The sequence below is a fragment of the Grammomys surdaster genome, unplaced genomic scaffold, assembly GCF_004785775.1.
Source record: "Grammomys surdaster isolate TR1022 unplaced genomic scaffold, NIH_TR_1.0 279, whole genome shotgun sequence".
Taxonomy (NCBI): Eukaryota; Metazoa; Chordata; class Mammalia; order Rodentia; family Muridae; genus Grammomys; species Grammomys surdaster.
In genome coordinates, this window is record NW_021604720.1 from 563,163 (window position 1) to 589,671 (window position 26,509).

Genomic DNA, 26,509 nt, shown 5'->3' on the forward strand with positions numbered 1-26,509 from the left:
AAAAAAAAAAATTGACACAATGTGTCAGACTGGTGATTATATTTGGAATACTAATTCAAAATTCTCTTTAATGTTTTCAAAGATCAGTTTAAGGTCATAAATTATAGGTTATAATCTGTATTTGGTGGAATAATTTTTCTAATTTCAGAAATACAACAAAATTAAAATTTCAAAACCCAACCGTGTAATATTTTATACATAATAATAGGGAATTTTTGAAAACCAAAAAATAAATAAACAAATAGAAGGAATTAGTCTTGATGTCTATTGTGGATATATATGTATACCAGTATATATCTCTATACATATGTGTATATATGTGTGTGTGTGTATATATATATGTATCCAAATTTACTAATTAATATACTGTACATATACACCCACCCTTAATTTTGTATATATTGTATATGTATATATATAAATATAAAATGGCCACATTTCTTGCGTGTGTCTGTCCCCGGAAGGGTGGACTGATTGTTTTTGGATGTCTGCAGCTGTTACCTTGAAGGATGCAATTTCATCTTTCATTTATTTTTCCCCATCTAGACTGTATCAGGATAAACTGTAACTCCAGTAAGTTTTTCCTCAAGTTTCATTTTGTTCTTTAAAAAGAAAAGAAAAACTGACTTTATTTTGTTTACTGTTTTATGAGCGCTGGTTTTTATTTGGATTGTTTTATTTTTTGACAAGTTTGGAGGGGAGTCACAGGTAATTTGGAGGGTTGGGGCGTTAGTGCTTACAAGTCTTTGTATCTCTGATGGGGGTGGGTCCTCCCTTCTTCCCTTTTCTTGCATTTGTTCTGTGTGCAGAAAAGGAGGAAAGGGCTCTAGATCCTGAGGTCACCTAAAAATGAACTGCAATGGTAATGTGTTGTCTTCAGAAACTTACCCTTGGGGCGAACAAAAACCTTTAGTTGAGAGCAGCCAGCACGCACTTCTCCACTACCCAATACTGTAGCCTATAAATGCAAAGTTCATGACCCAGAGGTGGCTGCTGACTCTGACATTTCTTCCCTGGCATGTGTCACTGTTGGAGATTTGAGAGGGGCAGGCAAAAGCCTGTTCTTGGAGATGATGCAACATTTTAACCAAACAGACTCACTATGGTTCCTGTAAAGGGCATTACCATCCATCCATCCTTTTCCCTGTTGTCCACTCAAATGTCCCAGCTCTTGAAGAAAGATCCTAAGAATATACATTTTGAAAACATCTCATTATCTTTCTTTCTCTCTCTTAAAAAGTGAACATTAACTGTAGGTGAGGAGGAAGGGAAAGAGGAAGACAAAAGAAAGATGAGACTGGAAAGAATAGGGCATAATGATTAAAAGGGAAAATATCCATTGAGTGCTCTTGTGTCTTATACCAGCTGGGCTAATTAATACTCACTTGTATAACAAAGCATCCTAAAATTTCAGTGACTCAAAACAATGGAAAGAGTTCTTTCTAATTCAGATGAAGTCTAGTGTCAGTTGAATGGCTCTCCAAAACCACTCTTCGAGATTGTGGGATTCTTCCTTGATGTAGGCCAACCCCCTTGGAAAATATCAGTTCTGCATCCACAGAGAGGAGAGATCTTAGGTAGTTAAACAGCATGCTTCTCTGACATATCTGGAAGTAGCCATCATCACTTCTGTATACTTTGCTTTACCAGATACAACTCCATCCTGCATGTAGGAAATGTAGTCTTTAGAGCATTCTGGAAGAGCAATTCAATCATTTAAGCATCCTAGCACACAGAAGTCATAGTGATAGCTGGTCTCTGGCTTTTTCTTTACTGGAGTCTTCCTGGAGGAATGAACACAGAGAAAGGATAACAAACTATCTAACATATCATTCATTGACTTGATAATTCCATCTTTCAAGAATTATATAGTTGCTGGATCAGCATTCTTTCTTAGATGTAGCATCAGTATGATGAATTAATAAGGCATAGTTCTTCACATTTTTAATTAATTAAACTAATTAATTAATTAAGGCATAGTTCTTCACATTCTTTATAACTTAAGGAAATGTAAGAAAAGTTACATATATAAACAATCATTCCATAGAAAGTTTTACACAGATCTTGGCATTACTTACAGTTATTTTAAGCAATGTCCTATTTTGCTGTGTTAAAATATTTCTAATTAGGCAGAAATTTCTCATGTTATTTCGATAGCTAAAAGCCTAATTAAGACATCCCTTCTTTCCAAAGCCTGGAGTTTTGGAATATTTTGTTGTTTTAAGCAGCATTTAAGGATATAATTTTTATTCCCTGAAGGCACCGATCAAGAGCCTATAACTCAATCACATAATTAAGTCTGTAAATTTCTGCAGTCATCACTTCCATCACATTAACATCATTGCCACCAGATTCCTCACTTGTTTATCTGCATTTAAACCCTGCTCCTACCTTTATTCCTACGTAACTACTGATGTACACATTTTTCTGCAAATTTGTTCTTTCTAGACATTTCATACATGGAATCTTACATGTCAGACTTGAGTCTGACTTCTTTAGAAATTATATCATTCCTATGAGAAGATTTTTCTCTAACTTTTTGGAGAATAGAAATTCCACATGAGGTGGAAAATCTCATTTCCAGAATGCATTGACTTTTGAGACTTACTTGAAGAGAAGTGAAGGTTATTTGATCAAGTTATCAATAGGTATTTTCCTGTTCCAGTCCTACTTGTTCATGGAGCCAATTTCCTATATCCCATCCAATCCTAGATGTTAGCAGAGGTAAGTTCCAGGATTATCATGGCTGGGATAACCTGGTAGAGTGTTTTCTATTCAGAACCATGAATAGCCTTGGGAGGAAAACATTGCAGCAAGGGTATGTTCTCAACCCACTTGATCAGAGCATTGAGCATATATAACTGGTTTTCATTTACAGACTGGGGTTATTTAATTTGAAGTCTTACTTTTCAGTTATCATGATAATCATTTAAGATGCTGACTGTTAATCTTACAGAACCCATCAAGATAGTAGTATACTATCCAGTGAACCATAATTGAACCATAATTGTCTCAAAGAGAAAAAAGTTTCTTTAAACAAGTCTAGGATCATTAGTTCAGAAGTATGCAGACATACACAGAGTAATGTAGAATCACAAAGTAAATGTGACACATTTTCCTGAGGTAGATTTTAGGGTTGAACTATTATTATGGCTGACACTGGAATCAAAATGATGCATTATGCAGAAGCCTGTAATAGGTATAGATGTTTAAGGGGGAAAAAACTCAAAGGCATTTTCTTTGTATGGCTTATCTTCTCTAATCCGTCTTTCATATTATTGGCACACGAATGAAAGAACTTGAGAATACTATGCAACGAAATTTGGAGAGAAAACATGTATCAGTAATTGGAGTATATTCTTGTTGATTTCATGTCAGGATTCACAGCTTAGTCTCATTTGACTTATGAAGTTGTGTCTTTAGAGTATGAGTTCTTGCTGCTTCTTACCCAATTATCAACTAGAGTTCCACTTTATAGAAAACAATATCACCTGGTAGCCTGGGATTGGGAGGGAGGAAGGTTTCTTCTCAAGCCTCAGCTTTGTCTCCTACTGCCATCTTAGTGAAAGGCACAGAGTGTTATTGTTCAAGTTTTGAACCAATCTTGGGTAATTATTCTCCTACTAGAGACATACTGAACTGAATGAGTTAAGTCAAAATACACATTCAGAATAATTTATAGTATCTCTTTTATAGACTATTGGTTCTCTGAAATGTTATTTAAGGAAAATAATATATGCTCTGCATCTCCTATTTATTTGCTGCAAGAGATTCTGGGACATGGATATTTCTTAAAGACTCTGTGACATTTTTAAAGGAGAGAAAACATGGAAACAGACAAAGATGAAGTCTTGAGGTAGAGATAAAGCCTTCCTCAGGCCAGCTTCCTTTGGCCATCCTATCAGTAACCACACCATCCCCCATGTTGAGAGTTTCTCTTCATTCTCAGTTTTCACACTGTCTCTCTCTTGGTATCATTGATATTTTTTATCATCACGTCTTCTAAGTCTTGCTGCCTCTGACTTCCAAATCCTTCTAGGGAAGCACATCACAAATTCCATCATTATTACTCTTATCCAACATATCAGAGTGGATACAACAAAGTTTTTGGTTAAATTGAGCTCATCTCTGAATTTTATTTGTATTACAAGTGTGTGTTTAAAGATATTTGAGAAAGAAGATTATGGTTTAGAATCTATTTTTTAAAAAATGCAAAATAATAACGGAGTCAGTAGTCATTTTGGGGAACTGAACTCCAGGTTGACCTGGAAGTCTGCTAACAAAATCAGAGCTGTTATCTGGAGAATTCTGGAGGAAATTGCCTATTGCTGTGGTTCTGGTTGCTTGAAGTAGGCCACAAACCCAGAGGCACCCACTTCTGAATACAGGTAAGATGTTCTTATTGATTGGAATGTTTGCTGTGATGAAAGTATGGGGTATGATCATCATTTGCTAACCTTTACTTTTGTAAGGAATACATATTGACGGATATCAATTTACCCTTTGTTTTCTCAACATGAACCTCCTCTCACAGGCTGGCAGCACTGTGACGTGGCCTCTAGGAACTTTGAACTTGTGCTTCATTACTTAGATAGATGTAGAAACTCCAACGTCTCTCTAATTACTTTGGCTTTGAAGTCTTATTAATTTTTCTATAATAGACTCATGTTTTCTTAGACAGATCTAGTGGGCCATAAAAAATAGGGATGTTAAGATACTCAGGTGCCACAGGGGAATTTTTCTGAACTTGACATCAGCAAGAGACATGCACTGTGAGAGAATCGTGGTTCTTGCCATAAAGATTCATTCTTTCACATCCTGTCTCCAAAAACTACACAGGTTTACTGGAGAGTTTCTTCTGTTCTTAATCAGCTTCTTTATTATGTGCCTGGTCTTTTGCCTTAGCTCCCTGCCTTTATTTTCTATGCCTATTCCACATATAGTTTCAGCAAACTCAACAGTGTGTGAGTAGTTCTGGCTTAATTTAAGCATAGCTTGGCAGGGTTCATTTTATTATATTAGGTATCTGCCTCCTTGTGTTACTTCCTCCTTACTCCCTTTCTTCTTGCTTTCTATCAGTCTTCACTTCTCTCTTCTCCATAGAAAAGTATCAGAATATGTGATGTTATCCTCTGACCAGATCTATGTGAGACCCACAGAACTGTTTTATTTCATTCATCTGTTTAATTCCTGCGTGTTACAGACTCTCCCAGAGTCTGATGCTTCACCCTTACGACTTTCTGGAAGGAAATTCTAAAGCTGTCTTTAGTCCACTCTCATCACAGAAGGCCACTTATCTTAGAGCTTGAGTGGATTAGAAAATCATAGAGTAAGATCCCATGCATAATGATGCTTTATTGATCTGTCTGTGTCCATAGTGCCTGAAAGTTTCCAATTTTTATACTAAATGATAATAGTCAAACTTTTTTTAAAAAATCAAATTGATTTTACTTTTAAGTACTTAAAGACATATATGGAATAAAAGACATTGGCAATAAAATTTTTTCTCTTCTGACTTTGCTCTTAGCCACCTAATCCCTTCCTCAAGAAGAGTGGGAAATACCATTTTTTTAAATACATACGCTTTCAGAGATAATTTGTAACTGTACAACATACTTAAGCACTACTCCTATATCTTTTTTACCCAAACATTAATAGTTTTCCACCTATTTTTCAAATAATATAGATTTTCTAAGGAGTTGTGGATGGTTAATATTTATTATCAAGGTAATTTGACAGGATCTAGAATCACCCAGGGACCAAACTTCTGTGCATGTCTATAAGGAAATTTTAAGAGTGAATTAACTGAGAAGAGAATGTTTATGCTTAAGTTAGGCAGCGCCACCCCAAAGGTTGTTGAAGCAGACAAAATACAGGAGAGATTTCGTGTGAGGGTGAGCTATGCACCAGCATTTATCTCTTCTGTCTCCTGATAGTGAACTCAGTGCAGTCAGCTGACTCACACTTCATGCCTTCCCTACAGGAATAAAATATAGACCCTTCATTCTGTACATTGCTTTTATCAGACATTTTGTTACAATAATAAGAAAATAGCTAAGTCAGGAAATAGTCCATGGAAGAAAATTGAAATTTTATTTTTTTGAATATAATACAACATTTGAAGAGATATACTATTTTATAATATTCTGGTTTTTTAAAATGTTCTAGCCTACTAATATAGGTTGGTAATTTTTCACTTTTTTACAACTACAAAAAGTAAGAAAATATAGGATTTAAAAAAAAACAAGTAGTCTTTGCTCACATCTACAAAAACATCTTTTGGGTAAATCTGTAGAAGTTGACTTGCAGGCCAGAGCGTCAGTAGAATGTACATATTGACAGGCACTCCAACAGGGTTGTACAAACACGTGGTTAATTACTATGTGAATGCCTAGTTTCCCTATTTTTCCATATTGTTCCATAGTATAAAACTTTTTCATATTAATTGCAAATAGCTTTTCCAAAGGTGTCATATACGAAAATGACAGCTCATTGTTACTTATAGATTCTTACTTTTGATTCTTTCACTTCTTTAGTTAAATAAAGAGACCATTGCCATTTAACATTTTGATCACCACTGTTACCTAAAGTACTTTATTACTACTCTGCTATAGCAGTATGTATATATAATATATATATTATATTTATTATATATAACTGTATATACTAATATATACATATATTAGTATATATAGCTGTATATATAAATGAAAATATTAGAGGATAATATCAATTTATCTTAGCAAGTTTGTCTCTTTTTTTCTATATTAATGTTAACCTTTGTTAGCATGTCAACTGAGAGGGGCAATTTAATGTAAGGAGGGACCTGGCTTCAAACAGCTGAAATCAATCCTTGCTTTTCTCATTAGTCACCTATGAACCTTTGGAAGACACTCTTCCAGTCAAAATTTTCTCACCTATAAAATGGAAATGTTACATATCCAGCTGGAGCTGTGCGTCCTCCCATGTGTACTCTTTGGTTGGTGCTTTAGTAGAGAACTGCCTTATGTAGCATCAATGGGAGGGGAGCCCCTTGGTCCTATGGAGGTTCAAGGACCCAGGGTAGGGGAATGCTAGGGCACTGAGGCGAGAGTAGGTGGGTGAGTCAGGAAGCACCCTCATAGAGGCAGAGGGAGGGGGTTTGTAGAGAGGAAACTGGGAAGGGGAATAACATTTGAAATATAAATAAATAAAATAGCCAATAAAAAGGATATAGAAAAAAGTAAAATGGAAATGTTATAGTACCTTTCTGAGTAGGAACAGTTGTCACATAGCTAAAATGCTAATGCAATGAATGTGGTAAGGATAGTGTCTCAACTGGAAAGACGTTCTATTGGGAACTTCACATGTGTGGGAATGGATAGCAATGGGTCCTTAATTCATATTTTTTAGTTGCTTAGAAGATGTCTATGCAATGGGTATTCTTATTTTCTCCAGACAATTACTTTTGACAAAGGCAAATACTTCCAGAGCCACCATTGGATTTACCATCAATAAAGGGACTAATAAGCATTAAGGAGACACTGTTTATGTGATGTCGAGATTTCTTCTTCACTGCATATTATGTCAAACAGATATTTGCTGTTGAATTAAAGTTAATAAGAGCTAATAGAAAGGCAAATTCTTCTGCATTTGTTTGGGGGATCTTGATATAATTTTAATAAAAGCTTAATAGTGTTCTAAACTAAAAATATTCTCTTTAAAATGCATAGATCAGATTAGAAAATTTTGCCTTTAATTTCTACAAATATAAATTTTATATAATATAAACAAAACTAATGAAATGAAGTCAGAGAAACAATAACTTTCAGGGTGTTGATTTTTTGGATAAGTAAAAGGATGTCTGTTTTGGTCTCTAGATGTATTCTCTGTCGTGGTTTTGAAAATCTTCAATTTCATGTGGACAATGGTGAGAAAAAAAGGGCTAGCTCTCTTTGAGAAGGTTATTTCTCTTCTCATAATCATATTTCATCCTCAATAGGCTTATTGAAATGTGGAATGATGAGTGAACATGTTGAACTCTTCATACCCAGCCTGCTGCATGATTAAAATTATATATATCATCAGGGCTGGTGGCTCTGTGTTATCAGATACCTACCTGGTTCCCAGGAAAGTAGAACATGAATGGCAATTTAACAGTAATCACTACAATACCATTTATTTCCATCTTCCAGGGATAGCCTTTGAGAACAAGTCAAACCAGACATTAACAGAGGGAGAAGAACATTTTCCTTGGGCACCTTTAACCAATGATGCTTTTGTTATGGTATTTAACACTTCCCTGATATCCAAGGCTATAGAGAATTATCTTTTGTGTACAGTGAGCATCTAACATGCAATAGTATTCTTGGAATGATATGTCAACACACCAATACATATGAAATTTAGAAAAAATATAAGAATTAGGATTACACACCTTATAAGAGAATGGATGAAATGTGAACTTTAAGAGACGTTATGGATGAGTGGCTTATTGGTATTTTTGTTTCATCTAAAGCCAAAGAAAAAGGAAAGGAGAAAATAAAACACTAGACTTTGTTGAAATTTCAAGTCATATGTATAAACAAGATGAGAATAGTTATTGAATAATAAGATGTAACTTAGTGGAATTTCCCTATCTGAATATCTTCAAAATAGACAAACTATCATTTTAAATTGAACTCTGATTACTGTGAACCATATGTCAAGCAGTTAGGATATAGCGTTTGCCTACTTTTTACATATACTATCAAGTATTTTAAAACTTTTACTTATATTGATCTATTTACCTGTGTATGTCAGATCTGTACTTTTTAATTGTTGATTTTCAAGGAAATTGCAGAAGAAATTCTCATAGACTGAAGATTGCCTTGTCAATCTCCTTACCTCATCCTTAACGTACCTTGTCTCCCTTAGAGAAGTTGGAGACCAAATTCATCTATCTGCAGTCTCTCAGAGATCTATTTCCACAGTGAAAATACGACATGCAGTTAACTAAAATAGGTTCTTCTTTCACATTGTAAGTGCAATCTCCATGTAGATACATAGAGCTCTTCATTGAGCTGTGTCTACCTCCCCTTATTCTTGTTTTGTAGTTTTGACTTGCACATTATTATATGACCTCTTGCTTGAAGCTATGCTCAAGTTTGCCTACTCACCTTTTAAACACCTATAATTTGGAGCCAAAATGCTATTTCTGCTTTTCCTACCTCTTGAGTGTTTCTTTATGTATTATGACACATTTTGTTTAACTGGCAGAGTGAGAGCTGGGGGTGATAAGTTTAGTAAGCATTAGTGTTGAGCACAAATTCTATTTTGAAGACTAGGAAACATTAAAGTAAACTTCAGTTGAGACTAGGCCTGAGGAATTCCTGATCAGACAAAGCCAGGTGAATGAACAAGCAAATGTGGAGTTGTTTCTTATATTTGAAAAAAGCTATACTTAAAAACAAAGTCAGGATATAAATCCAATGTAGAAGTATCCAGTAGCCTATTTAACTGACTTTCCAGTGTGATAGACCTAATAAAGTGCATAATGAATCAATCACAGGGTCACAGGTTCTCTCTATGTTATTTCTTTCTCCATTCTATAAAATATATCCCCTCTCTACCACCAGCAGATCTCCTTAGCCACTTCTGAATTTCAACTGCTCCTTCATGAATCACTAGTTCCTCAAATTAACTTTAAAGTCTTATTAAACCTCAGTTTACCCTTTGAATAGTTTGGTTGCTTAATAATTAATGAGGTATATATTACACAATGATCATTTACCAAAACTAATCTTATCCACCATAACTCTTCATTCCTGCTTGGTAGTGAGATAAATGTATCCAAATGTAGATTTTTGCTTTACTTAGATCTTATATACATATTGAATTATATATATATAAATATATATATATATATATTCATATATATATGTATTCATGTTTATCTAAACCTCACTAAATAGAAGATTTATGTTTTATCTAAACCTCACTAAATAGAAGATTATAATTTGAAATCTAGTCTTTCTAAAGTCATTAACCACAAATAGTTGTTTGTTTATTGACTCTGAAAAGCTCAGACAATTTAGTTTTCAGTTTCAGGATCAATTTGAGGAGGAAATTTACAGACTAAACAATGCTAGTTCTAAAAGAAATGGCATACTTTTGACAGAAAGATTGTCCATTGGTTCAGAGAGCTTGCTACAGAATCATGAGAACCAGGGTTTGAAATTCATCAGCCACACATCAAGCCTGGATGGCTTCTGAGCATGACAGATGTTCATGTGTACAAGTGTGCACACGCTACACACACACACACACACACACACACACACACTGTGAAATACTTATGCTTACATATTTAAAAATTAATGAAATATTTTTTCTGGATATTCTAAGTAACAGGAATCACATAGCATTTAATGGAGTTTATTAAAAATTCGGAGTTGCTTAGTTTTTATTGTAGACTATTGAAACGAATCTTCCAAATACACATATACAGTTTCATCTGGAAATTGAGCTGTTTCAGAGAACATTTGATTATATGCTATCCAGAAACAAAATTATGATGCTTCTGTCCACAATCCTTTTACTCTCTGTCAACAGCAGAGCTGTAGTGTCTACTGAATGGCAGACTTCTAGAAAATGAAAATCAAGAGAGTGTTATTAAGGATGTAAGCAATAGGGGTGGTGAATGGTTGCAACAATCCATGTCCATCCACCTGAATGGCTAAAGAAAACTCTTAAGTTGCATGTGCATCCAAAAGAGAGGAAATATTTAATAGAAACCATGTGATCTAAGGCAAAACCTTTTGAGTGATTATGAGCTCAAGAGCCCCCTTAGCCTTAAGGGCACATGTTTAATATAAACATACTACAGATGGAGAAATTTGGGCCCATGGGATCCCATGCATTGCCGAAAGTCTCTGGATGACTAATAGCAAGCATGAGTCTTTGTAATTTTCATACTTTTTAAAAATGAGTATTCGCTTGCCTTTTAAAGTAAGCTTTTAATGATGACACACTTTCCCTCAGAATTAGTAAAAACAAAATGAACAGGCAGAATAACAGGCAAATCCTTTAAAGATCCTATCAAACAAACCCCCAGCAGACTAAATGGCTGGAGGTGGCATGAACTGCACTAGTAGTGGAATGAAAGAGAGTCCTGAAATTTAGGAGATGACAGCAAAACAATAGGTGTTGTCCACCATGTGGACAAGATAAAGTCTACAGCAATAAACAGGGAGCAACTCCTCTCTAGGTATCATAAAAAGCAAGAGGTTAGAAACAGAAAAGCTGGAGGGGTAAAGGCATGCATATTTCCTCTACATCATTTCCTTGTGATGGAGAATGCACACAGCTTTCCTGTCCTAAAGACACAGAGAAAACACAGAGGATGATGGATAGAAGAAAACCTGATTGGCTGGCAACTCAAGGCTAAAGAAGTGTGGCCATCTCTCCGTGTGACAAAACAAACAATTGCAAAAAACTCCCACTGTGTATGTATAGCTGCCAATAATTAGAATAAATATTTAGCTTCACTGACCACCATTATTGACAAGCAAAGCCTTCAGCTAATCAACCAATTCAAAACAGAAACTTAAGAGACAGCCAGAAATTTTTAAAGAAACTAGATATTGAATCATCCAGTATATTAGTTATTATTATAACAGCATAGTTAAATATATACATATTTCTTTATGGTTTGGTTTATTCATACACCTACATATTTGTTTTTTTTAAATACACACATGTGCACATGTGGGAAAATCATGATTAACATTTCATTGGCATGGAAATCGAACCTGAAGATATTACATCATTCTTTCTCCTTCATCAATACATCCTGTGAGCTTCTACTTTTTTGCCACAGCATGAATGGATGCTAAGTCCATGTAAAGGGCACTTAAACTTTGATCAACTGTTCATCATTTTTAAAGTACCTAGAATTTCAAAGATTTTACTGATTATGTAATCACCTAATAGCAGCCATTGATTTTGTGCTTGTCAAAACCTGAAATAAAGATTTGATTTGTATTAACATGTTGAGTTGTTCATCACATTTTTATAGAGTGGCACATTGTCTTCCTTTTAGATACAAGACATATTCTTATCCTATCCTCTGTGTCTGCTTGTTTCAAAGCCTTACCCCTTCCCTATCTCTGCTGTTTATATGGGAATGTAAAAGACAACAAATGACCAATTAATTACCAACAGTGAATATGATAGAGTGCACATCCAGTCACTCACTGTTAAATCCTGTTTCTTCAATTTGTTCTTCTGAAATGCTGAGCCATCAAGAGTCATTCATAGATGGCTATAGCATTCTAAATTTACATTATTGTTCTATCATTATTCATAACTATTCAGTATTTAGTTCTATAAACTTGGAGTTTAGGAGGCTATAGACTGAATTAGGAATTACCATGGTGGCCTATAGACTATATTAAAAGAGGTAACCTAGAAAGCTGCAGTTGAATTTACTTCATTATCTAATTGCTGAGTTGCACCAGATGTTTATTGAGCATCTTTTAGTAACATAGATGTTCCTCTCTCTTGTCTCTTTCCATCATACTCTAATGCTTTATTCTTTGCCAGCAAGTTTTGGTTTCCCCAGTTCCCTGAGCACTTTTACACTCCTTCTCATGCCCATGCTCTACTTTGAATACTGCATATACCAGTCCTCTGTGTATCTGCTTATCAACTATCTACACACCCTTCCATGACATTCTGGCTGACTGTAACCACACACAGAATTCTTTTCACTAGCTTAACAGGTCTAGATTTGTCCATCTTTAATGTCTTACAGTACTGTGCATATCTCAGAACTGTCACTGTATAGCCATCACTTTATTTACTTGCCTATCTATCTGAAACCATCTCTTGGCACTTCCACACTTGGGAAGATATACTAATTATTTTATGTTACCTGACCAGTACTAGGTTGGATATAGAATAGGACATTAATTTACATTTATTTAATCAACTGTTAAGCAGAAGTTTAATGCCTTGAAACTGGATCACAGTATCAACCTATGAAGATAAATATAGATTTTTCAGTATAAGGAAACTTATTCCAAATGCACTAAATATGAAATCAGAGCAAAGCAGATAAAAATACTATAGATAACCATTTATGGATATTTGTCTAATCTCTGAAAAGAAATTTGTTTTTTGAATTTCTTCCAAAGCCCTAGTATGTTACAAAGCTACAGGTATACACATATTAGAAAATATTACTTCAAAACCACTTGATTCATCTTTCCCTCAAAGAGTGAGTACTTTTATAAATATTTAGGGCATAACTCATTCTTAGCATTTTTTCTGTATATGTTATATTTGTAAGTTTTGTATCTTCTCCATCTTAGAAAACTATATCCATTCACATATCATTTTTATAGACAATTCTAAGATTCAAACTGTTCCTTTAAAGAGAATGCAGATGATTCAGAAAAAGGAGAATAAACAAAATAAAAAACAAATAACACTCCCAGCCTAGGTGGCAGTATTGCACAGAGCAATGGCTGAGCCTCTGGGTCTGTTGAATTTGCTCTGCTAATAATCAGGGTTTGGTCCTGGGGTGGTTTCTCTGAGGCCCCATCATTAATGGTAAGAGCTATAATGTCATTCAGTGAAGAGGAAAATGAATAGCAGCATAGCTCCCAAGCATATACTTTCTATCCTAGTATTTAAAACAAGCACCCAAGCCCACTGGTGCTCTTAACATCTCTTGGCACCTATCCTGCTCGTGGATCATTTGAACTTGTAACAATAGAAGCATCAGTTTCGGAGGCCTCTTGGGTATTTCTCTGACCTTTCTGATTTATCAAAAGGAATTGCTTCTTTTGTAAAATGCTTGAGGAGACAGGACAGGATTGGTGTTTGAAGAAGTTGAGTGAACCCATGATAATTTCCAGGGTTTTAATGGAGGGGTTTGTGGCAGCCAGTACAGAACCTTATATGGAATGATTTCAGAGATTTTTATGTCTCTCTAAGGAAGATGAGATTATTAAGGATTGTGAACCCTTCTCTACTGAAGTCATGGGAATCAACCCTTCAATTCAGTCTGACAGAAGTTAAATTGGCCCTGATGTAGTTGATTAAGATGTGTAATAGGCACATACATGTTTGCCCATAATGAAATATATACAAGGGGCAAAAAAAGAATGAGTATTATAGAGGATTGCCTAACATTTAATGAGAATGAACTTTGTTCTTACTATTTTCAGTTCTTTCATACATCTTCTAGGTATATGTGTGCTGTATGTAATTGTGTGATGTGTACGAATGTATATGTAGGTATACGTGTGTGTGTGTGTGTATGCATGTGCACAGGCATGCACGTGTGTTTGCATGCATGCCTGTGTCTGAGGTTGATACTGGATGTTTTCATTTATTGTTTACTCTAGCATGTTCGTTGACACACAGGGTCTCTCATTGAACCTGGAGTTCCGTGATCCAGTTAGGCTGAACAATGAGTTGCTGCATTCACATCTCCCAACTTCTCGCCATGTGTCCATTGTAGAAGTATTTCTTCTGAAAAACATTTTTTTGTTTCTGCTTTTGTTTTTCATTTTGGGTATTTGAGACAAGGTCTAACTTTGTAGCTCTGGGTATTTTCACTATGTACTCACTACGTAGACCGAGCTGGACCTAAACTCATAGAGATCTATCTATCTGCCTCTACCACCTGAGTATTGGAATTAAAGGCATAAGCCTCTTTAGTGCCAAATGTAACTTTTATCTGGGCCCTGGGATTTCAACTTAGGTCCTCATGCTTGTATAAAAAGCACTTTATTGTCTGAGCCATTGTTTTCAGCCCCACATGTATCTTTTAGTCAGAGAGAGAGAGAAAGAGAGAGAGAAAGAGAGAGAGAAAGAGAGAGAGAAAGAGACAGAGACAGAGAGACAGAGACAGAGACAGAGACAGAGACAGAGACAGAGATGCAGAAGATAAGACTATCTGCATGACTCATGGGACATGGTACAGAATGCAATTACAAGCTCCTTGTTCAAAGAACAGGATAGAGGCTTTCGTCATTCTTCCATAACTTCTTTCCCAATACGTCAAGTAAGAGGCAAGTGCAGATATTCAGTCACTCAAGCTACAAACTCATAACACAGGGATAAAAAAGCAAGTGGCCAGGATTCCTCATGAGTTATGACATCAAATTCTTGGCTCATATCCACTGTAAAGCATGAGCTTCACTTGTAAAGCACAGAGTTAATCATAAAATTCTTAGGACTTTCAAGGCAGTGCTACAAAATACTGATCTTCAAAATACTAAGGATCATGTAAACAAGTTTCATGCTTTTGAAACTCACACTGGAGAAAGGTACCGTTGCTCTATGAACCTTAAAGTGGAGAAGTGAAACCACCTAGAAACTATGACAGGGTAATGTTATATATTTCTCTATGATATAATCTTGAAATATAATATACCTATTTTATATCGTAGGATTAGGCTACATTCTTTTTCCTTTCAGTACTGTATTTCATAAAGTCCTAATTACTTTTGCACGGCTTCTGACATGGCCAAAAATAATGTTGGTTTTTATAAGCTGTTTTTCCCCACAACGTTTCACACAATGCCATAGAGCAGCCCATCACATTTTCCTGTTGAGTGAAAAATGGTTTGTTTATGAATACTATTTTTAATGGTCTGAACTTTGACTAGGCTAATTTCATCACCAAAGATCAGTTCTCTCTGTATGATCTTAATACATACCAATGCTCATATCATGATGCCCTCACTTCTCTTTCTGAAGGACCAGTTTACCCTGATGTCTAGCATGAATGGAAAGTCAGGTTCTTCATTCATTGTCACTGAACCTCAACATCCATAGGTTTAATTATGGTTTGATTCTCTAGTGGGTCAACAGCAACTAGAAAGCTGAATTTGCACATTATCACACTAATGTACCATTGCCTCAGATATCCTCTGGGATTGGGGGAGAGCTATAAAAGGAACGTTTAAGGAATAATTGTCCATTTACCATCTCACCATTTTTAGCAGAGAGCTATGAAAATCTCATCACTTCTGATTTACTTTCTTGTATCACCTTCACCTAATCTAAAGATAAGGCCAATGACTTACCTTCAGAGGGAATGGAAGATGGAAAAACTATGTAATGGTATGTAGATGTTTTAAACAAAAGCTGCATCATTTTCAAAAGTGTTTTGCAACAGAATGAGACCAAATTCATTTCCTGTAAATCAGGGAAAGAGAAACACATGCTGTAGGCACAATAACTATCATCCCTATGGGTACGCAGGCTGTGCCAGTTTTCAATATCTTGCTGGAAGAAATAATTTATGCAGGCCTCCACTGAGCAGCTATACTAGTTTGCCATGGCCTTGTCTTTGTTCTGATTTTGTGCTCTGCAGTAGGAGTTGGCATGCTGAGCTATCTGACTATCTTAGCCTCATGGCCAGCTCTTATTCAAAACAATGTCAGAAGAAAATGACAATATCCCTTCAGGGAGCTAGACCTTATCTAACATTGGTATTCCCAGAAGAGTTTTTCCTTGTACTTACAAATATACTTTGCTCTGTATAACAGCACACTTGGTTGTACTTGATTTTATTGCTACCACTGTTGAAGGCAAGCATTTACTCTCCTACAGTGTGGTAATGTCCTTCAGTTCAAATTGATTTGTGTCAAAGAACTGGTTCACTTGGACCCTCTGCATCCCGAGTCAGTTCATGTCACATTTACCTGCAGGTAGCAAGTGCTTATTGATGAGAATTTTACCACATGCTTACGTGATTACATATTGGTTTAACTTCCCTTTCTAAATCACCACTTAGTTTATAGTTCAATTATTATTGATCTGAATGCCACCAGTGAGTAATTCTATTGATGCTAAAATACATGGAGGGAAGGCAGATTGGCTTTCAGGTCGCTTTAGCTGGAAATAACGGCAGCTTTCAATGTGCATCTCACACTAGGATCCATTGGCCATGAATACATTTTATATCTGAATATCTCCAGTAAGATTGGAAACTTGAGGAGTCTATGTAGGAGTTGGCTAACTTTTTCTACAAAGGGCCAGAGAGTAAATACTGTAGTTACCTCTGTCACTATTTCACTATACAAACTGTATTATGGATACAGCTTTGGCACTGTATCCAAAAATCAACTGTAGTCAACATATAAACTCAGTCAGACAGTAGAGTGGATTTCACAGCAGTTAGTGATCTTTAATTCCTGTTTGGCCACTGGTTGCCTTTATTGTGAATTCTTAGAAGTCCTGAGTTATTGACAATTGCAGATTGAGGAAAAATCTTATCTTTAAAGGGATCAGCTTGAATTATTACAGAGAATATATCATGTCTGGTCTTATAATTTCCTAAAGCTTTGGAAAGAAAATTAGTTAAAAATACCTTTTTAAGAAAACTGAGGTTGTAAAAACACAAATTCAAAGAAAACTGTCTGTATCTAAATAAAATGCTTTGTGTTGATTCGACTAAAAATTCAAGTCCTTTTCCTCAATTAAGTAGAATTTGAAAAATTGGCTCTCAGAAAATTAAGACCAGTTCAGGGAAGTTAATTAGAGTGCTTCCCCTGGAAAGAAGTTACTTTACGAGGCAATGGTATTTGATACCAGTGTCAGAGAGGAATACTAATGAATTCTATGATCTATTAAGAGTTATAGAAGAATCTAAAACACCATAAGCAAATAAACTGTTAAAATTTCAGATACCTAGAGCCGGGGAGTGAGGCTGAATTAATGAAATAACTGAAGTTTCAAAAATATTCTTTCAAATACACTCAACATCATGTGTTTGTGTGTGTGTGTGTGTCTGTGTGTGTGTGCATACCTTCATCATGATAAATGATCTTAGGAAATATGGAAGCCTGAGTCATTATTTCCAGTTTAGTTGATTAAAGTAAAATACTTCTTCTAGGTTATTTATGGAATGCTTAAAATATTTTTATATGCATTTAAGTCTTAATGTCTTTATCTGCTTCTTTAAACCATCCTTTATGGGGGCTATAAAGGAACTTGCCAGACCAGAATTAGTTAAATTCTGAACTTGCCTTTGATTTGGAATTAAATAAAATTTTATTAAAGGTAGAACCCAAAATTTAGCATCTCTGATAACAGAGTATAAACTTTCTAATGTACAGTTGCCTGTGAGAATAGATGCTAACAAACATGTATATAGCATGGTGTCTTAGGGGTTTTGTGTCTGTGAAGAGACACTGGTCATGGCAACTCTTATAAAGCAAGCCATTATATAGTACTGGGTTACATAGTTCAGAGATTTAGTCCATTATCATCATGGTGGGAAGTATGGTAGTCTGCAAGCAGACATGGTGCTGGATAAGTAGTTGAGAATTCTACGTCCAATTGGAAGGCAGCTGGAAGAGAGAGTGACACAAGGCTTGACTTGAGTATCTGAATCTTCAAGGCTAAACCCCAAATGACACACTTCTTCGAACAAGCCTACACATACTAATAGTGTCACTTCCTATGAGCCTATGGAGGTCATTTTCATTCAAACCACCACTCATGAGCAGACATTCCCAGTCTTATCACAAGGTGTTATGGTGGAATTCTTTTAATTAAAACAATTTAAATCTGAATAAGTATGTTTATTTTCCACAGAGGTTCCCATGTGTATTTAGTAAAATACCATAGCTTATGGAGCATTAAAGATTAACAGTGAAATAGTGATTAGTGACTTTACTTAATTCTTTTCTGTCTTCATGGGGGCTACAATACATGCATGTAAGCATGCTGAATCTCCCTCTAAGAATCATTGGTAGCAAGTGTTTTAAGGGGAATGTTTTGAAATATATGTCTTCATCATGTCTAGGGCCAAATCTATGAAATTTCTATTGTATATATCACATTGAACTTCTGACTTTTGACAACAATGTAATAATGTTACATTGATTATCTACAAAAGCTTCATTGAACAGCATTTAAAGCTCAGCAAATATTTAAAAGACTTCAAATAACCTTAAAGTCAAGAATTGCATTTCAAAGACCATTTTCTAGTATAATAACCATCTATAGTGAAATAAAACTTTAAAAATTACATCTAAGTGTGACACAGATGTTAGGTAAGCTGCAAAAATGTTTGCCAAATTCCTTTTGAATGGGATGGAAGAAACATAATTTTCCCACTAACCTCTTTGGAAGGCCAAAGCTGTGTGATTTTTCACAGTAAAGCACCTACTTTCACTTTCAAGTCATAGTTTGTAGGTGTGAGTTTGATGACAGGAGCTATGATGTTCAGTGGATAGGATCCTAACACATTCATTTATTGATGATTTACCTGGAATTGTCACCTTTCCTAGGAAGCCTTGATGTGGAGTACCAGTAGCGATACAGTCACAGTGCACAAAGGCCCACATAATTACCATCACCACTTACAATGCCTTCTAGATAGTGGAACTACCACTGAGGTACATGAAGTTGTTCTCTCTTCTTAGCCTCTTCTTGGGATCTTATATAAAAGACACCAGCTAGAATGTCCTCTGCTTCCCTGGGCCTTGGTAGGAGAAAGACTTTGAAAAGAATCTCTTTGGTTTATTTTACAAAATTGTTTCAAATTCAAAAACAGGTTAGCTTTGTTTCGTTGAGCAAAAAAATAGTTATCAGGGTTTTTAATTGCACATAATTATATCAATCAAACTGTCAATGAAGGTTGCTTCTTGAAGCTCCAGTAAGGTGTTAACACTATTGAGTACTCTGTTCCATCATTCTTACTGAGAATTATTCCCGATTCCAGGTGTGACTACTTAGCCCAATGTTTTACCTTATAAAGAGGCAGCTGTTCATGGAAAACAGCTGGGAACTACAGGAGCTCTGATATTTCATAATTAAACTACCAATTAAAATAGCACATGCTCGAAAGTTTGCAATTGGGCTTCATAAGAGTCACGGTATAGTTTCATCTGTTTCCCTTTTTGTATGGGCCTTGGACAAATCTTACCTGTGCCTTGCTACATAAAAGTGGCTAATCTCATCCATTTTCTCAACGGGGAAAAGAGGAGGACAGGAGGGTGCATGAATGCTTCAACATGGCCAGATCAAAGGTAGCCTCCACTGGAATCCAAAGGAATCTCCTGAGGATAATTGCCTCCAGCTTTCAAATGCAAATGGATGTTGGCCATAATGTAATTAATATTAGGTCAACTCTTGTGATCAAAGAAAACTGAATACTCTACCAGTAACACTATCTTTGCTCCTGAATAGTTTCAATCCTGAAAAAGACTAATGATCTCATGGACAACTTTCAAGTGGGGATCCCCATGTAGTTCTGGATGTGTTGGTCTTCTTGAGGTTGTATGGAGCCCTGGTAAGAGATAAAACTCATGCTCTTACGAATCATTGTTTCTGGAACTTGTTACTTAGTTCTGCTTAAGAAACAGCTTCCTGGGGGGGAAGATAAGAATCCTAAAGATTTATAATCTAGGGATAGTAGATGAATATTTTTGGAGATGAATGTCCCCATCTGCCATACCACCTACCTGGAGTTCAAACTACTGCCACCAATGACTGCTTACCTTTCCCATGTTCTATCTCCAGGGTTTGGAAAATAATTTGTTTTGTTTTTAGAGCTCTTTAGCAACTGTACTAACTAATACATAGTAAGTTGCTCACTGATGCTGGTTACGCTATTTCTCATGTCCTCTTCATCCCTCTTGGGAATGATCTCTTTCTTCAGGGGCCCTTGCAGCCCTTCCAGCAGGGGCCCTTGCAGGGTCGCAGCAGTTTACAGTTATTCCAGTGTCCACCTACCTCCGAAGCACAGCAAGATAGACATCCTTTGGACTGAAGAATGAACTCGTGACCTTGTTCCCATGTGTACTCTGAGAAATGCAAACACTTTTCAGCTTTCTGTTTCTTTTCTCAAGAAAAGAGTCAAATCAACTTGATATAGAAGAAAAATATCAGGTCAGGGATACTTGGAAGAAGCATTTTGAGAAAGGAAAAGTATTCAATGATTTTGAGCCTTGATAATGGAGAAACATTAACTTGGGATGGATACAATGATAGACAGTAGCTATCTCTCAGCTATCCCAAATCTGAGGGGGGAAAAAAGCCAAATATTTTAAGAACTCTGAATTTCAGGCACTGTGAATAAAATTAATGTTTATTTTCTTAAGTAGTCCTTTCAACAACCCTGCCAAAGAGGCATGAAGATTCCCCTTTGAAGAAAGGAGACTTAAGTGTGTTCAACAATATTCATACAATATTTATTGAGTGCCTATGTTTTTAAGTGCCAATAATGTAGCTGTGAGCAAGACAGTTGGTATTTTATAGGAAGAGTGAGACAATTTACATGCGAGTAGTAAGTAGCAAGGCTAAGAACAGGAATGGGAAGGGCTAGGTATCAGAGGACAGATAGGACAGGTATCCCTAAGGAGGGGCCAGTGAGATGAGAATGAGCAATGAGAACCATCCCTGTGGGGAAACAGTGCAGACAGCCCTGTCAGCTTGAAGGTGAGGACAAGGCAGCTATGCTGTTTCTATGACAGAGAGAAGACATGTCCTTAGAGAGCCAAGAAGAATGTGCACTGGGATTTGGGGATGGGAGGGGTAAGTTACAAAGCTAGGTGAGTACCTGGCAGGGTCTTGTCAATCCAAGAAGAACATGGATATTACTCTTGGAAACAACAGGAAGCTTTAGAAAAAGTGTTATATCCTGAATACTGTGATCTAGCTTACATCTTCTGGCATCCAAGAGGCTGAGAAATGTATTCAAGGCGAGGCAGGAGCAGAGGGAATACAGAGGTAGTCCAGCTCCTTACCTGAGCCCTACAGCCCTCTGCCTCTGAACCTGTCACCTTGAATTCCACTGCAGTGCATTACCACTATGCAGAAATTGGAAACAGAAAAGAAACCTTTTCTTTTGGGAAAAAAATTAATTAGGGCATTTAATGGGAACCCTGGAATCCTGACACTTCACCTACTTTTGAGTGGCAGTCCTTTGTAGCCTTTGTAATATTGTTTTTGAACTCCTATAACCAGGTATCTGTGTGTATACACAAATATGATAGAGAATGGAAAGGTTTTTTTTGTTTTGTTTTGTTCTTTTTTTTTTTTTTTTTTTTTAGCTCTTTAAGAGCAAGGCAAACTTTCATCTGAAGGTCCCCTGGAACAGTGTGGCTGATTTTTTTTCTTCCTGTAAGACATGCATGTGTTGCCATAAAACATCACCAAAACATCCTAAATAATAGTGCAAAAAGCAAACAGAATTAAGCCACTTTATCTTTTACTGCTAAATCAAGAATTCAGTTAGAGAGAGAGAGAGAGAGAGAGAGAGAGAGAGAGAGAGAGAGAGAGAGAGAGAGAGAAGCTGCTTGAGATTTTTTTTGTACATTGCAGGCTCCCTTTGCCTCCCTCCTCCCTCCATCAGTCCTCCCTCCTCCCAGCCCACCTCCAGTCCATCTGCGATGCTTGAAGTTTTACAGGGCTCTTTGTGTAAAGACACTAAAGCCTTAAGCATGTCTTCTGTATTGTGTATCTCTCCTACATCTATCTACTTATGGCAGTTGTTTACAAGTTCTCTTCTCTTGGCTGCCTGCTCATTATCATATTATTGATCAGTCAGTCTTTGGTGGCTCAGGTTGGGGGGTTGGGGAATTAGGTAAATTGGACAACTGTAGGGGGTGAGTGTTGGACAATCAGTTTTAAAATGGTTCCAAAAATAGCTCAGTCAGGCTGGTGATAGCTGTGCTTGCAGCAGGCCCTTATGGAATTTATGCTCTTCACTAAGATTCAGTGCTGAAATATATTCCACCAGCTGTTCTTGCAGTTGGGAGCTGGTGGCAGCAGGGGGCCAGCTCTCCTTCAGGAGGTGGAGAAATTGGAAGTAGTAGGCTTGGGGTAAGGCAGACTCCTTCAATGGATGACACCCTGCACCTTATACATGCATTCATGATACAACACACACACACACACACACAATACACACACATGCACACATACATGCAAGGTGCAGGGTATTTGTGTTCTTTCTAAACTTTGTTCTTGCCTACATGACATCTGGCTTTCTTTTCTCTCTTATCTTCTCTTAATAGTGGAAGGGATAAGTAAGAAGATAAGGTTGTATTTGCATCAACATTTTTATATTGTATGTCTGCTATTTTAATTGAGGTTCGAGCTTATTGAGTATATAACTAGAACCTTCTATTAGTACACTTGGCTTCATGGAAATCAAAACCTTATAGTCACAGTTTGATCTGATCCAAGACCTTCACATTTGCCAAGCCACCTCTGTATGGGGGGATAAGCCTACTTATATAGTATAAACGTAGCATTGGTAAGTTTACTTAAGACTGTGTCACATGGAAAACATATTGTTCTTCATGTTGCTTTTGTTGCAGTCATTCTGCCCCTTCTCATGAAAAAAATAATATTGCATGTTCTCTCTGGCTTTTTAATCCACTGTCTTTCTAGCTACTGTGCCTCAGTATAGCCTGTTCCTCAAAGTGCTATGAGGATGCCCCATAGAATTTGTCAAGCTTCTGGTCTTGCTCTGTCACACAGGGATACATGGAATACTTTTAAACTTCCTTTCAAAATGTATCTATTTCACCTAAAATTGTACTTGCCTATCTTAGGGTTTTATTGTAGTGAAGAGACATTGTGACCAAGGGGACTCTTATAAAGGCAAACATTTAATTGGGGCTGATTTACAGTTTCAAAGGTTTAGTACATTATCATCATGGTGGAAAGCAGGGCAGCATGCAGGCAGACTTGGAGCTGGAAAAGCTGAGAGTTCTATAACTTGATCAGAAGTCAGCGAGAAGGAGACTGTCTTCTGCACCAGGTGGAGCTTGAGCTTATATGAGACCTCAAAGCCCACCTCCACAGTGACACAGTTCCTCCAACAAGGCCATCCATACTCCAATAAGGCCACACCTCATAATAGTGCTACTCCCTATGGCTGAGCACTGAAACACATGAATCCATTGGGGCCAAACCTATTCAAACCACCACATTCCACGCTCAGGCTCCCATAGGCTTTTAACCATAACATAATGCAAAATGCATTTTATCCAACTTCAAAAGTCACCATAGTCTATCACAAATCTTAAAAAATATTTAAAAGTCCAAAGTTAAAAGTCTCTTCTGAGATTCCTGTAATCTCTTAACTGTAATTCCCTATAAAATCAAAATCAAAAATCAGATCACATACTACTAACATCACAGGATATACATTCCCAGTCCAAAATGTCATAGTGAGGAAATATTGGACCAAAGCAGGACCCAAATCCATCTGGGAAATCTCAAACTACATCTCTATGTCTGATGTCCAACTGCTTTTAGCTTTGTTGGCTACAACACATCTCTTTCTCATTGCCTTGCTCTACTCCCTGTTAGCAGCTTTACTTGGCAGGTACTCCACATCTCTGACATGGGTAACATTTTGGGATTTTCAAGGTAACTTTAACTCCACAGCATCGTGTTCCATTGTCTGATCCACACATGATCTGGGTTCCTCCAAAGAGCTTAGGTGACTTCTCCAGCTTGTCCTCTGTAGCACTCAAGCCTCTGGCTGACTTCACTCCACTATTACTGCGCTTCTTGGTGATCATTCCATGGTACTGGCATCACCAATTTCCTGGAGTCTGTCACATCAAGTGGACTTCACCAATAGCCTCACATAGGCTCTCTTTACGGTGTCAATTTCTTTGCATGACACCTTCAGTGATAGGCCATCAACTGTCACTGAGGGTACACCTTCACCAATGGCCTCTCACAGTGCCAAGCCTCAGCTGCTCTTGATGACCCCCTCATGCCTTCTAAAGAAGTACCACCTGGGTGATTCTTACACATTACCAAATCTGCCTTACAGCATGAAATCTATCTCTGGAACACACCTTTGTGCTCTCAGAAGACACTTCCCAGAAGATTTCACCTCCGTGTTGCTGGTCTCCTCTTAATCACTTCTAATTTCTTAGCTCCAAGCTAACTAGCATTAATTGTCCCAGTAACCCCTTCTATTTTTGACACTAAAGCCAGAGCCACATGGCCAAAGCTGCCAAGATCTGCGGCTTGCAGATCTGATACATGGTTCTATTACATCTTCACTAGTTTTGGTTTTAATTATTTCCTTCACTGGCTAAACTTGCTTTGTAGACCAGGCTGACCTTGACATCTAAGATCTTCATGCTTCTGTCTCCTGGGTGGTGGGATTAAAGACCCATTATTACCATTTCTGAACCTAAGCTCTTCTTAACCTGAAAGTTGCTCTATGACAGGCTCCCCTTGAACTCAGAGATCTGCTTGCCTCTGTCTCCTGTGATTATAGGCATGTACCACCATGTTTGATCCTAAATTTTTCTCTAATTCCTCCCCACAAGATCTATGTATGTTCTGGATTGCAGTTTAGTCTGTTGACCACTGAGGATAGCGATTGCAATCCAACCCTTGACATTTTGACACAGTCGTATCTCTTTATGTCTAAATGAAAACAATAACCAGGTAATAATAATGCCAAACATCATATAACTACCCATGATACAACTGCAAATGCATAAATAAGCTTAGTTGGGTGGGATTTTGCCCTGACATCACCACTCCCTTAATTCCATTTAATATCCTTGAACACAAGAATTAACTCCATTCTACTTCCCAGTGCCACATTAATATTTGAAACATACATTTTGTTTCTTTACCTTTATTCCCAACATGTCTGAGTTAGTATATTGTGCTGGAACTGACAATATGTACTTTAACGACCACGTTCACTAGTTCTGCTATGGACAGTTTGCAGAGAGACTCCTTAACAGTAGTAACTTTGCTACAGCTGAATGCTGCAATTTGGAGCTCCTGGGAAGGGGAAATGGTGGGCAAATTAACTCATCTATGTCTTCTGGGCTCTATCTTGAATTTTTTCAGAACTTTCTATTTTTAGTTTCATTTCACTGCACAATTACTGCCTTTTATGTAGGATACATATTGAGGTATGTGTGGTTTACATTGGTGGAAAGGAAAGGTTTCGAACATCAGAGTTAGCCTGGGAATATGAAGTAGACTCAGACTGGGGAAGGTTTGTGGTTGGCTCCTGCAGTGTGTGGGAGTTATCACCTTGTCTGCTGCAATTCAGGATCCAACTAAAATCCTTCTTTTGCTTTGAACACTGGAGGGCCCACAAAATAGCATAGCACTGCTGCTCTGTCTCTGAAATCTGGTTTCATAAAAGCTATGCTAAGGGTTACTCCTTAACTCATACCGCCACCTACTGTCCACCCTCCATTCCTGTGTAAGAGACTTGCTTGTTTTACACAGAATTCCATTTCTAGCTTTAACTCTCAAGTTTTTCTTTCTGGCAAATCACCTATGAGTACAAAATAGCAGTCAGTTTCCTACTAATATTAATTTTTTTATGTCTGATACATTTTTACTGACTTGAAAATGCTTATTCAGGCTAGGGATATGGCTCATCAGCAAGATACTGTTCCTGCACAGGACCTGAGTTTGGTTCCCAGCACTCTTGTCAAGTGACTCACACAGCCTTTCACTCCAGCTTTTATCTGGCCTTCTCATGCACTGAAATTCTGTGCACATA

The 26,509-nt window shown here is 36.9% G+C and overlaps 1 protein-coding gene across 1 annotated transcript in view; it reads left to right on the forward strand.

Moving 5' to 3' along the window:
- The window catches only part of Nrxn3 (neurexin 3), a 1,478,337-nt gene that overhangs the window by 541,758 nt on the left and 910,070 nt on the right, over positions 1 to 26,509 (forward strand). The window contains exon 8 of the mRNA XM_028777283.1: positions 547 to 573. Within this exon, the coding sequence (XP_028633116.1) occupies positions 547 to 573 (27 nt within the window). The remainder of the gene's footprint in view (positions 1 to 546; positions 574 to 26,509) is intronic.